The sequence below is a fragment of the Haliotis asinina genome, chromosome 14 (genome assembly GCF_037392515.1).
Source record: "Haliotis asinina isolate JCU_RB_2024 chromosome 14, JCU_Hal_asi_v2, whole genome shotgun sequence".
NCBI lineage: Eukaryota > Metazoa > Mollusca > Gastropoda > Lepetellida > Haliotidae > Haliotis > Haliotis asinina.
Window position 1 is genome coordinate 28,037,063 of NC_090293.1, and position 14,365 is coordinate 28,051,427.

The following is a 14,365-nucleotide window of genomic DNA, read 5'->3' on the forward strand; positions in this document are numbered from 1 at the left end:
TTTCGCATTTCCAGCTTGGAATACCAACTGCTGACGAGGTAAAGACTATGTACATTTCTCGCTGTTGCTATGGATGAACCTATCATGGGATCCTATTTCTACAGAACCGGGAAACACTTACATGTATGTCTTCGTTTTCTCAACCGTGATTTGCTTCTTTCTCATAAATATAAATAAGTGATATCGACTTTTTTCAGAGGTTATAACCGCAACGATAGACAAATGGCACATACATCGTACATGATCTCTTATGCTTGGAGTTCTGTTCGTCACGTCGCGTTCAGGGTTAGAACCCTCGTCGTCCTATGCTGGTTTTAATACACGACTCATTGGAGCATGTGCCTAAGATCGCTGACAGGTTGAATGTCATCGTAACCGAAATGCGTAGATTGATGTTCATGATGTCAATCACTGGTTCGTTTTGAACAGACCGCTGACATATTGCTGGGTGTGGAGTTACATAACCAAGAAAACCAGATAACGTCCATGTTAATTTCATAGGATGAGTTATATAGAGAGTGCCTTAATTGGCAGGACTTTCAGGAACTGTTTAGGGAACATAAAGTACTACTGTAGTCATTTGACCTTAAAAGAAAGCAATTTAACTTATACTTTGAAAAAAAATCTTCAAACTGACACCAAACTGACACATTTACCACCAAACTGCCAATTCCCCTCTTCAGACTTAACATTATCACTAAAAATATGACAGACATTAAAACCGCATCGTTGGTTTATACTTATACCTACCCATAAATACTAACAAAAGACATGACGGGTAATTAGTAGAATGGGTTTCAAGGAGTCATCTTTCCGTATTTGTTAGTCGATATTCCAGCAAACCCAGTCTTTGAAGTCTGCTCTTTGCCCTTTGTCAGGTGAATTCAAGCACTCTGTATCTACGAACATTGAAAAAAGCATTTTACGATTCCTGCTCATACTTTTTAATAATGTTGTTTAATTCAAGACCTTAAGCATTTTCTAAAATGTTTTATCGTAGACATGGAGGAGAATTCCCACATCAATGATCAAAATGATGCCCTATGTAGTTCGCTTTGTTTAACTTGTACCACAAGAAAATGCCTGACGAAGCTACGCCTTCGACAATTGCCACAGGTGGCGCTGCATATTATTTAACTAAATCGCAACTAAAACAACCTAATACTGTTGAGCTATAGCTAAAACTGACCCGCACCTGCGGCAAAAATTGTCAGTACATACAGATCAGCGATATACCATCCCGCGCGTGTCTAAATTAGATAAAGTCGTTTTAGAGCGTTTTAGAATTGGCCTTCAGTAATCCATGCTTGTCGTGAGAGGCGACTCACAGGATCGGGCAATCCGGCTTGCTGACTTCGTTATCACATGTCATCGAATGACAGTTGCATAGATCGATGTTCATGCTGTTGATCACTTGATTGCTTGTTCCAGACTCGATCGTTACATATCGTTCCTATACATCTAGAATATTTATGAGAGCTAAATTAAACAACAAACAAAGAACTGAAGACTTGTAATCAGTGAAAACAAGAAACAACTGAAGGTGTGTTAATCAGCACAAATTCTTCCATAAGCCATTACGTGTGATATCACAATCAGAATACTACATATACGTTGTCACGATTACGACAATCATACGATTACAAACCGTTATTTATTTTGTTGAGGTGTTTTTTTCTTTGTTCGTTTTTTTCGTTCAAACTACTTACTTTGTTATTTCTATTAAATGCGTTTGGGTTATTATGAACAAAATAGTGGTCCCTTGGACAGGGCTGTAACCGTGGGTGTATTAAAGTTACTCTATACTTTCCGACTCGAAGTTGCCACATTTAGAGTACTTGTAACCTCGAAGGTCGTGGAGGCACCACTACTAGAACCCCACGACCTTGTCTGGCAGTGTTAGAAACAGACAGTCCAGGTATCACTAAAAGTGGATCACAGAAGATAACGAGATAAAACGAAATATGATCTCACATAACGTAGGTGAAAAAGGAATTATATTTTTAACAGTCGGCCTGAGTATACATACTGAACAAAATAAGTTAGGGATATTGGTATTGTTATGACTGGTATTTCATCAGTATGTCAATGAATAAATACATCATTATTCATATTTTCAAAATGTACAAATATCAATAGCTATTTTTGTTCTGTATACAATGTAGTTAAATTACTGACCTGACGATTCCGTTGTTACAGTGTAAATTGTACTTATAACATGTAGTATAAGGTTTATAACACATAATAAAAAATGTTAAAGTGTCTTTAGTATAATGTCCTTTGAACAAAATAATGTATATATTTATCAGTTCGTATTTTTGAATCACAATGCAATAACAGGGGCGATTCTTCGGCGGAGAAAGGAACCTTTGTGAAGTGGTCAGTAAGATGTTTCTACCACTTTTAAAGAAAATTGAAAGACGTGTTCTCAATACAGAGACCCAGTAATGAACTTCCCACATCTATCCTGTTTGAAGTCGAACGAGGATCTGCAGTTCGAGAAGCGGGGATCTTCCCGTTAGGTTACATCAATATTGATAAAGAGATAGCCCGCATGGGACTCCTTTCACAAAGCACTAAGCTGATCATAAGTCACTAGGGTAACCTTAGTGCAGTGTTAAAGAATGAAAGTTAGGGTTAACCTTCGTAGAGGTTGCTTCGTGAAAGGAGTCCATGGCGTTGTAGGTAGAGTGTCTGCTCGAAGGAGGAAGGTGGGTGGTTCGGTCCCAAGTCGCGTCATACCACAAAACATTAAATGATGGTACTGATTGTCTTCTAGCCTAGCGCTAGGAAACACAGACCATCTTGATGCTGCCAGTTCACCAGCTGTGGAGATATTCTTGAAAATCTTGAAGAGAATGCGTATGAAAGGTAAATCTCTGAATCCAGCTAATGAAAACTGTTTTTTTTTCAAAACGTCATCAGTGGTAAGCACAATTGAACATGTATTTCGGAATCTCACTCGGAAATGATCGTAATCGTGTCAGTTTCACACAGTGTCGATTGCAGCGATTGAGAGTTCAACCTAGTGCTGTCAGGATCCAAATAGAGGATCCAAAAGTGTATTTCAGATATTAGTTTGCGTACTAATTGGAAACATCCGAGATATGCTGTTTTGTTTTGTCCCTTGTGTGTATAGCTCCGGAACTCTGTAATTATATTACAATATTCAATATTTTTATTTTATTTGTTTTAATTTGTTTATTGTGTATAAGGATTTGATAGTTTCTGCCCACCAGACTTTAGGCTGGGCTAAGGCTGCTGATACAGCTGAAATGAATTGGTAAACAATTCAGAACGCTAAAACGAAACTTTAGGCTGTCATTTTGTTATATCATTTTGTATTTTATCTACAGATGTATTTCTGTATGTGGGCCGGAGGCCTTAAGTACAATAAACTCTTTGACTTTTGACTTGACCTCATCCCTCAAAACCTTGCATAACTAAGAATGTAATCCTGATAAAACTTTCTGCGTTAGTTATGAATTACCGATTTGATTAATTTGTGATCGTATCGGTGTGCGTGCGTGCGTGCGTGCGTGTGCATGCGTGTGTTTTTCTGCTGGCCAGTCCGTAGCCAGGTCTATCAACACATAAAGTAGATAACTAGCTACACTTTCGGATGGTTGAGAATTTGAATTTGATAGAAAATTGTCATTTTGCAATACATATTTCTTTTTAACCTCTTTTTATGTAATGATTACATTTCCAATAAACATATAGGTCAGTGTTCGAATAACAGTCTTTCACAAAAAGGAATGGCGTCACTGGCATTATGTTTTCAGTGACACATACTGACGTCTTTCATTATGTGTAAATGTTAATATATCATGGAACTTACCAATTTTTAGGATTGACTAGTTCCGGCACAATTTCAAGAATAATTACGATCTAAGAAAATGCATATTAAGATGAGAAAATCATTGAAACTATAATTTTATTGTGCAAAACTGTAAAAAATTGTGAGATCAAACACAACGTAGGATGATGTTATTTTCCACTGACATTTAAAGGTTTTTTAATTTTCTAATGATCTGTATGTTTTTATAGTTTAATACATTTTAATCAACATATTTTTTTATTCAAATATACTATCCAAAAGTATACGAAATGCTGTATTTTCAAATATGTATAACTCGTCCACATAACAGACTTTAGTACGTGAAATGTTAGAAGAAGGTAATGTCTATACAACCAAGTGGATACTTTTAAACCCCGACTTCGGATTTCCTGGCTCTCAGACCAGTCTCTTTCAACCAGTTTGCCCGGATATTCTCTGAAGTCCAGGCACCCTGGCCACTGTGCTCCTACCCGTGGCAGTACGATCAAGCAACCGTAGTACCTGGATGTACCGATCTTTGGCTGCAGTAGTAACTCGAGGTTTGCCTGTAAGTTGACGGTCATTTGTTGTAATTGTTTGGTTGCAAGCCGTGGTATCTTGCACAGACTAACATTCAGACGCCTGGCAACCGAAGATTGGTAATCTCCAGTGTGCAGTTTTTCAATGGCGATGTTCAGGGTCGCAGAGTCAAGACGTGACGTAGTTATTTGACACTGAAACTCCTTCAAAATAATGCCAGTTTCTGAAAGTAATCTGGATTTTTATTGCTAGACACTGAATGCTCTTTGCTGCACAATTTCAACTGGAAGATGATTTATGTTGCATTGTGGCGATGCCTTCCTAATCCTTATAAGAAATCTCATAAAAATCAACATTTTCTGGTAAAATCGACTTTTTACTTTTGGAATTGTGTAAGGTCATGTTATTAACAGTTTTGTTACATATTTTGAAGTTTGTTTGAGCACAATAGGTAATTAATTCTGGATTATTTAAAATACAAATCGTCTATGCGTTTCTTTCTTGGGATAGTATAAAAAATATCCACATGTGGTCATATAGTAGAGACGTACGGTTAGCACACGTATATGCAATAGAGAAATAAGTAACAGCAATTCTACTTGAGCACATGCGTTAGGAGATTAAGATCCCCGTGTAAGTAGAATTAACTGAATTTCTTAAGCATTCCAGAAACCTGTGTTTGTTAGTTCGAATCCCGTTTTGTTCAGGGCAAGCCTCTAATACCTGCACTTCTGAGTCATTAATAGCGAGTGTGACCACCTTGGGCACCAATGCACGCAAGAACACGCCTCCGCATTGATGTCGTCAGGCGCCGGATGACGTCAGCAGGGATCCCGTTTCAAATGTTGATCAGAGCTTGTTCAAGTTCCTGTTGGTTACCTGGAGGTGGCACCAGCTGTCTCAAATGATGGTCAAGGTGATCCCAAAGGTGTTCAATAAGGTTCATGTCTGGAGAGTTGGCTGGCCATGGTAGGCTCTTGTAAGTCTGGCAACATGGGGTCTTGCATTGTCATGTTGCAATATCGATCCTCTTGGCTGTCGTTGGAGGAAAGGAACGACGACTGGTCTCAGTACCTCATCAATGTATCGCTGGGCAGTCAGATTACCTCGCAATACGATCAGCTGGGTCGTTGTTTGGCCACAGATCCCGCCCCAAACCATGATGCCTCCGCCTCCAAACGGATGAACCTCTCTAATGCAGTTTGACGCGAGACGTTCGCCTCTTCGTCGATAAACTCGAACTCGGCCATCATTCCTGAAGAGACAAAACCTGCTCTCGTCTGTGAACAGCACTCTCGACCAATCACGTCGCTGCTACTGACGTACTGTACGTGCCCATCGCACTCTGCGTTGACAGTGTAAAAGGGTCAGGGCCATTCCATGGAAGGGGCGGTAAGCTCGTAAACCGCTTCACGAAGTCGTCGAAGTGCACTTCGACTGATGACATGGCTGAGTGCCGTCGCCGCTGTTGACGTCGCCGTGACGAATCGGTTCCGGAGATGTATCTGCCGGATGTAGCGATCTTCAGCCGCAGTGGTAACCATCGGTCTTCCCGATCTTGGTCTGTCTTTTGTCTGGCCGGTCTGCTGGTACCGTAACAGCAACTTCCTGATGGTGGTTTAGCTGCAGTTGAAGGTTCTGGCAATTTGGCGTTGAGAAGCCCCCATAATGGACATACCGATGGCTTGGTCACGTTGCTCTTGTCTAAGTCTTGGCATACTGTTGGTGTTTTTTTGTCTACTGAATGTCTGCTCTTTCCAGCAGGAGTATTTATGGAACCTTACTGCACGTGCATCACGAGCAATGCCTCAAAAGGTCGTTTTGCACGTGCTTGCAAATGTATAATTCAGTTTGCTGCGTTTGAGGCAATGTTTTCTGTTTACGAAAGCTGTGCTATAGTCCAATAATTCCTGCTATGAATCAAACCCGGATCAGCCCTTATAACAATTTTTATGGAAAAATTAGGGTGAAAAATTTCTTTTGCCTGGCAGTTTATAAAATATGAAAATAATAACCGAACAATGCTGATGGGGTTTGGTTTGGTCCCCAGAATATAACTCGTTCTTTTGTCACTTAAAATGATTCGGAGGAGGAAGGCTCCCCCTACCCCTCTTGCCAGCTGCTGTGTCAAGAGTGATTGAGTATATTTTTAATGTGGGGAATCAAACCTGCATCTCCGGCGTGACGGGCGAACGCTTTAACCATATGGTAACCTACCATCCCTATGATACAGGCAAACTGTAAGGCAAAAGGAAAGTATCTATCCAAGTCTGATATTATAATAAAACAAAAAATTAAAATGAAACAAACAAGAAATGGCTACTCGATGAGGGCAAATTTTATACGAGTCCCTTAGATGTGCTTTACCTCCCGCTGTACGTCCTACATGTTTAGCATACTTTCTCCACGGTCATTATTTTGCGTATGATTTGATTTCAAAGTAAAACCTTCTTTACACCAATCTAGATCTTCTCCCATGGTTCTCCCGATGAAATTACCTACCCCTGAATTTTTATTAACCAATCAAAATTCATTTCCTACGGTACTCAAGCGGAACAATCAGGAGACAATCTACTATCCACCATCAGTGTTGGAAATTATCATAGTGACCAGGTACGCTCAATCCAAAATATTTACGACATTGAATACTTGGTTGAGTGCAAAGAATGCCTCTAAAAACCATGAAATGTGACTGAAATTCACGGCGGGTAATATGTACCACGGCTATAGCTGAAAGAGTAAATGTGGTTTATCCGAAATGCTACCTCTGGAGATGTCACTGTTATAAACATGTCACTGAAAGGAATACGTACAGGAATGTGTTCATCAGGAATGAAAACAGACACTATTTTGTGTACAGGTTAAGGTCCAATCACACGTTTGAAATAACCGAATATTTAACTCTTGGGTGATGCCAAGTGGTTAAAGCGTTCGCTTTACAATGAGTAATGCTTATTTCTGACGTCACCCTAAAAGCGGCGTAAAACTAAATTCGTTCGCACCTCTTATGCAAACCCCGAGGACGTGGGTAGGTTGCTCGTGCTGCAGTTGAAATCGTTATTATTTCTTTCTGCTATTGATGGATGTCATTGAGGAGTATACATCGTCAGTAAACACAAGGTATTCATCAAAGGGAATGTTAAACCAAACATATTCACTCCATCGAAACGCTGCCATATAGCTGGAATATTGCTGAGTGCGGCGTAAAACTAAGCTCACTCACTCCATCGACAAGCCCAAAACCTCATTGCATCATATTTCCGTTATACGTTTGTGCTACAGTTGTTACAAGTGTTACGCCACTTTGAAAAATTGCCAAATTATATCTTGTTTGAGAAAATAAAATAAATGCCATTTCATAAAGGGTATATATTTATACGATATATACACTGCTTTACCCTCGTGTATACTGAGAAGTCGACGAGTCACTTAAGGTTATTCAGCTAGTCACGACAAACCACTAAAAGGCCAGGAAAGTTATAATCGCGTAAAAATTGAACAACTAACTTGCAATTAATTCCTAGGCCTTTGCCTTGCCTATCAAGCAACGCTGTATGTTACCAACAACCGAAAAACAGTCACGTCATTAACGCATTGCTGGTTGATAGGACGGGATATCAAAACGAATCGAGCCTTACTTTATTCTCGATGTCCAATGTTTGTAAAGTTTACATTTTATTGTGAAGGGATCATTGGCAAAGTCATATCCAAAGTTTTAAACATGTGGGTAATGTGGTTCACGAGATATGAGTCATCAAACCACATTTGGGTGCAATATTTGTAAAATAATTGGAGAAAATGAAAACGATATGGCATTTGGAGCCTCTTGAATAAAGGTCAGATAATATCATATAAAATATGTTCAGAGTGGCATTGGATGAATTCCCGTCATAATCAACAGCCAAAGATTTGGATTTCTTGATTTAGACAGGAGCTGTTTTCCAAGGACACCCCCATTTTGATGGGATTTTTGGCATGGGGGATGGGTGAAGGAGGAGAGTCACTTTGACAAGCGGTTATAGCTTCAAATTGCTTTTTATGCACTTTAATATATAAGTGTGATTCAGAGTGTTTCTTGTACATTTTGTTTCCTGAAGTTTGTGATGCATTTATTGCAGATTTTGCGGTTTTAGAGGGTATCGAGACTGACAGTCAAACAAGATGGGGATCATTGCTGGGACATAGCAGACCAGTTTGCTTGATGTTGACAGTTATGTACAAATATATATCATAAAAACAGTTGCATTCATATCACCGGGCGTGTCTGTGACTATCGTTGTTGACGTCAATATGGTCTTGTATTTATGTTTATGGAGTTATGAAATTATAAACAAACGTGGAAACTGTGTAAACTGATTTGTTTACAGGTACGCACACCTTCATAATAGCAAAAATACACACTGAGACTAATTCTGATCCAACTGGCACTGAACTACACCAAATATCCTACATACGAAACAAAAGGACCGTGTGCAGCCCTTCTGGTTGGAGTCTTTCGAGACAAACATACATAGAAAACACATTTGATATCCTTTATTATCTTGACTCGCCGTTTAACACAAAGTCACATGACGAGTAACGGTCCAAGCAGGGGTGATTATAGCTGTATAATGTAAACTGGTTCCATGTCATTATCTCGACTAACACAGCAGATCATTCGCTTACTTGAAACAACCACTTGCAACCTCTTCCTTTCCCAGAACGAGTATCGGTTACCACGGCAACAGTGGTACCTCCTGATTTTTAACTCCAAACTTACTTGTGTCATCATTTGCATATTTAAACCCAACCTTCGTGCTTGTCGAGATAAAAACATTAAAAAATGGGTTTTTGAGTTCGATACGGATGTTTGTCCTCCGTTCGAGTAAAATACCAACCTTCGACTGGTTTAGTATTTCCCTCGCACTTAGGCTGCAATTACGTACCTAACTAACCCATGCAAGGTTACTTATATAATTAGCTACTCTTTTCCGACCTCTATCATATTTGGAGGCAGACGTCGTTGTCATGAGTTACCTCCCTTAACTATCTGCACGAAGGGAGACAACTCTCACACACACCAATATATTAGTCACTTGAATAGTTGTAACCCAACACGAAGTCCATGCCTCCAGCAACGGCGGGGCAATCCCGGGGAATGTTGCGTCGTAAACCACAAAGGGCCACGTGGAAATGATAAAGAAGCCGACGACTGCTCGGCGACGTCATGTGACGTCATGCACGTGCCGGCAGTCAACTGGACGGGAATGTGCACCAAGATGACGTCACACGGAGTCATGTGACAAGAGCCATTATACATGATAACGTTTGAGTTAACCATAGTGTCTAATTTCCGATCTTCACCAGCTGTATACTCCATTCGGGTACTCCTTAGTTTGTGAAATCTGATCACGCCAATTCTCACGAAGACTCGGCGAACGCGTGGAACACTGTAGTCGTCACTGCGCAAACTCCAACTGACCGGATGTCCTTTCTGGTAGAGCACACACAGGGGCAGGATAGGCCGGCAGTAGTCTGTAATCACCCGGAACCCCACGGGGTTTCGTACGTGTCTGGGAGGACTCCCATCATTAGCAAGACGTTCTTGAACTCCGCAAATTCGATCACATGGTTTTCTACAACAAAGATATCGCAATGTGAGTGAATGCAGAACACTTTATCTCAATGAAACGTTATCATCAGGATGAAACTGAGCAGGTACCTTGCGACTAATTCCTAGGCCTCTGGCTCGCTCATCAAGCCATGCATAATATTCCCATGAACCGAAAAATAGTCACGCTCACTGCCACAGTACTGTTTTTGATTGGTATAGAACTGAGGGGCTTGACTGTGACTTTGTTGTTCTTCTTCTTCTTGGTGTGTGTTTCAATGTGTGAAGTCCACTGGCGTCCTATGTCCTGCTGTCATTGCTTAACAGGCCTTAAGACTAAACTCACTCACTGACAAAACTCACTCACTGAGGCACTCATACACCGACGGACAAAAGTACACTCATTGTAAAACGGTAGTGTCTTGTAACTTCTTTTTGTACGGCTGTATACTTGGAATAATGGAGTAAAGTCAAGATTCAGTAACTAACGCTTGCAAATAGCATCATCTAATCACAGCCACCAAGTGCACTAATAAGTGGAAGTGCACTAATAGCACTGGGACTTGCAACCGGCCTAATGTGACCGGAAACGGAAGTTTTGATAATGTTATTGTTTTTCGAAACCTCTGATTGACCAATCAAATAGGAGCATTGACCAAAGCCACTGTTGAACGTTGCACTTGTTCTATATTGATAAGCATAATAATACTGAAAACGATATAATCACTGCATCACGCCATGAGTCGGGAGTCTATCCAGATAAACACCCCGATTATCCCATTTATCGTGTATATTTTGATTATAATAGACAAACTGGATTTATTCTTTATCACTGCTCCGTCTGAGACGAGCTGCCATATAAAACGCTTTTATCAATTACTCGCCACAGAATGTCTCTAGCGACGCAATATAATCAATATCATGGTCAGTAGCGCTGTAAGTGCTAAAGGTGATTTTGTTTTCAAAATGTAATCTACTTTTATCTTCGTGTCTGGAGCGCATGGAAGAAATGAAGGGTAGACGACCACAAATCGACAACTAAAGATCGAGCACACAGAGTTTATGTAGTTCCGAGCTGATGTTATACAATAAAGTAGAACATCAAAAAACCCATGGAATTAAAAGGAATAAACTTTACATCTCAGCGCCTAATCTCTCTTGGAACGTTGATAAACCAGGCCCTCATTGCCGGTACAACAAAGGCAATAAAAGGAACATTAAATATGTATCTAGATGATTCTATTCACACACAGATTTGCCCAAGGCTAAGGCTATCAGTTTCAATCATATGTTTTAGAGTATATAAAGAACATGAATAGGTTGTTGCTATAAAAGACTGGCGTTCCAAGACAGATCTCGTATCTAGTCAGGTCCGTTATGGGTAAACCAATGTAGTGCTAAGACTCAGGGTTATTAACTCAGTACAAACTTATAGAAAGGTTAAGTGATACACATAGTTTGCGGTAAATGAAATTTTATCAGTTGCATATACACTTGGCAATTGCAAGATGAGATGCATTTTGTCGCCGCACTCAGCAATATTCCGGCTTGAAGAGACTGCTCTTTCAAGAGGTTGGACATACGCGAAGATTTGGGCTAGAATTGGTCTTCAGCAATCTACATTTGTCGTAATAGGCGCCTAACGGTATCGGGTTGTCAGGTTTGCTGACTTTGTTGACACTTGTCATCGCATCCCTGTTACATAGATTTATGTTCATGCTGTTAATCACCGGATTATCTGGTCCAGACTAGATTATTTACAGACCGCCACCATATAGCTGGAATATTTCGGCGTGCGGCGTAAAACTAAACTCACTCACACTCAAGAGAACACAGAACACACGTACAGGACATGTAATATCACCTACGAATCCTGTCACCTCGTTCATTTAACAGTTCTCCAAGTTCAACATTGATGAAAAGATGATCAGGTATTAAAACAAACCTGGGTGAATGTTTCCTGAATATTACATTGATGCATTGGTGCCAAACTGCCTGCAAATGGCATGTAAACATAACCTCCTGATCGACGCGACATCGTGCGAGGTACTGCAAACGAGGACGCACCCTTATCGCAGTGAACCGGCTATTCCAGGAGAGTGTAATCTAATCTGATATCACTTAAAGTGCAGCCTCACAACTCATCCATAAGTTGTATTCTCTTACGACGGCCAGTTCCCTGCCACGTCTTACCGAGACACTGTTTCTTGCATGTTTGATAGGCTTGGTGTTGTGACTAGTGCTGAAACTGCACCCATCTATGAAGCGTTTCCACTGTTAAAGATCATATGACGTCACTGAGCAGTCCGACTTTTGTCCTTTTGGTATAATCAGTGTTATAATACGTTGCAGGAGGGCTAGGACTAGTCACGTGACCAATGGCGACAAGCGGTCACTTAATTATCAGAATATCTGAACAGACATCAAAGCAAGATTCAAGAAGAGTTCGTCGCTTTTAGCATTGTTCCAGCACCATCATGGCGGGAAACACCAGTAAAGGGTTTCATACATTGTTCACAGGTCGTGATTCGAAGCCGGAGCACTGGTGTGACGAGCGAACGTTTTCCTTTAGACCCCACTGCCCTTATTTACGAAAAGAAGACATATTTACAGATTGTGTCCATGAAACACCAGACACCCTCGGGAGAACGGGTGTTTACAACATGGAACACTTTAGTTTGGTGTTTTAAAACGGGGACGACCGGTAGGTTATCGGGTCTGAATCAGACAATCCAGTGAGTGATATCATGAGCCACGATCCATGTCGTTAAGACACGATGACATGACCGTGACGACGCATTCCATGTGATTATTCTTCACGATCAACACAGGCTGCTGGAAAACATCAAAAACAAAATGGACGACAATAAACCCCTCTAACACGGATTTACACGCGTACACGCGTACACGCGTACACGCGCACACGGGCACACACACACGCACACACACACACGCGCACACACACACACACACACACTCACAAACACATTGTATAAATAAGCTGTATAAAGCTGAGTATAAAAGTATATAAACGCTTAAACTTTTACAGTTCTCGGGGGCAATAGGGTAGCCTTGTGGTGAAAGAGTTCGTTCGTCACGTGAGACCCGGGTTCGACTGCCCACACGGGGTCAGTGTGTGAAGCCCATTTCTGGTGTGCCACGAGGTGATGTTGCTGGACTATAACTAAAAGCGGCGAAAAACCTAAAAGTCACTCACTCATGTTTGTGTATAAAACAGGCGATATTTTAGCAAGCATTATCAGTGACGCGAAAATACAAGATGTGAATCCAGTATCAACTGCAACACATTGATAAATATATTACAGGCACAGCCATTTCGAAGCCCTGGTTTGAACCTTACGTAAACAGAAGTAAGCCTATCGTAGTTGTCAAGGTTACCGGAAGTTATCGTATTTCCAAGGTTCGTCGGTGCAAGGTGATTTTTTTTCTTTTTCAGTTCAATACAAAACCTGACTTCCTGCAGATGTCAACATTTATATATTGTATGACAAAGATCAATGTTTCTTCCCAGTGGGTTATATTTTACGGTTAGTTCAGTACGTGACCGTCATGCACAGACGGGTGGGAAACTGTCGCTCTAATCTGTGTGTTAGCAAAGAAAACGTTTTTGAATTACGACTGTCAACTAGAATACAAATAATCACATTAAAAGTCCAAATTTTAAGGAGGTAACATCTTTTGTTACTTATGTAATATGCAGTTATACTGTGAGACAGGCTAAGTGAACCGCTGTTATTTAATCTGCCTCGCAATGTCAATCCAGTCGAAATGGTTGTGACTGAGTGACGACCTAACGTCGCACTGGAACGTCACCAAGGTTTGGTACGACATGACAGAATTTTAATTTACCCTGAATGTTTTGATTCTGAAGATTCATTGATTCAGTATTTCACACATTATTTTGAAATTTCAATACACTTTCGTTTACGGTGTAAAGAAGGGCGGTGGGGTAGCCAGGTGGTCTACGCGTTCGCTCGTAGGGCTGAAGACCCGGGTTCGTTTCCCCATATGGGTACAATGTGCGGAGTCCATTTCTGATGTCCTAATCCGTAATACTGATAAATTATTGTTAAGAGCGGTGTAAAACCAAACTCACTCATTCACTCACTACGGTATATAGAAAGAAAATATATTCATACTATCAACCACCAGTTTTCCTAGTCGTTATGATGTGCATCTATGGTAAAAGTTACCGTGAACTATTGATCCCTGGGGCGTTAAACAATGTTCATTTTGTCCCTCATTCAATGATTTCCGATAAGGGTTTACACTCTCGATGTGCTGTTAAATAATTTAAGCAAACGTTGACAAATCATGCAGCTTGTATCATCTGTAATTAGCCTTTTACAGGTTTGTCCTGTATTGCCGAGGACAGTGTGATTGATAATATGAAC

At 40.6% G+C, this 14,365-nt stretch overlaps 1 protein-coding gene across 1 annotated transcript in view; it reads right to left on the reverse strand.

The window, feature by feature from the left end:
- Positions 1-8,878: 8,878 nt before the first annotated feature.
- LOC137261149 (uncharacterized) overlaps positions 8,879-14,365 on the reverse strand; it is a 66,492-nt gene continuing 61,005 nt past the window's right edge. The window contains exon 4 of the mRNA XM_067798851.1: positions 8,879-9,975. Coding sequence (XP_067654952.1) covers positions 9,881-9,975 — 95 coding nt within the window. The 3' untranslated portion in view covers positions 8,879-9,880. The remainder of the gene's footprint in view (positions 9,976-14,365) is intronic.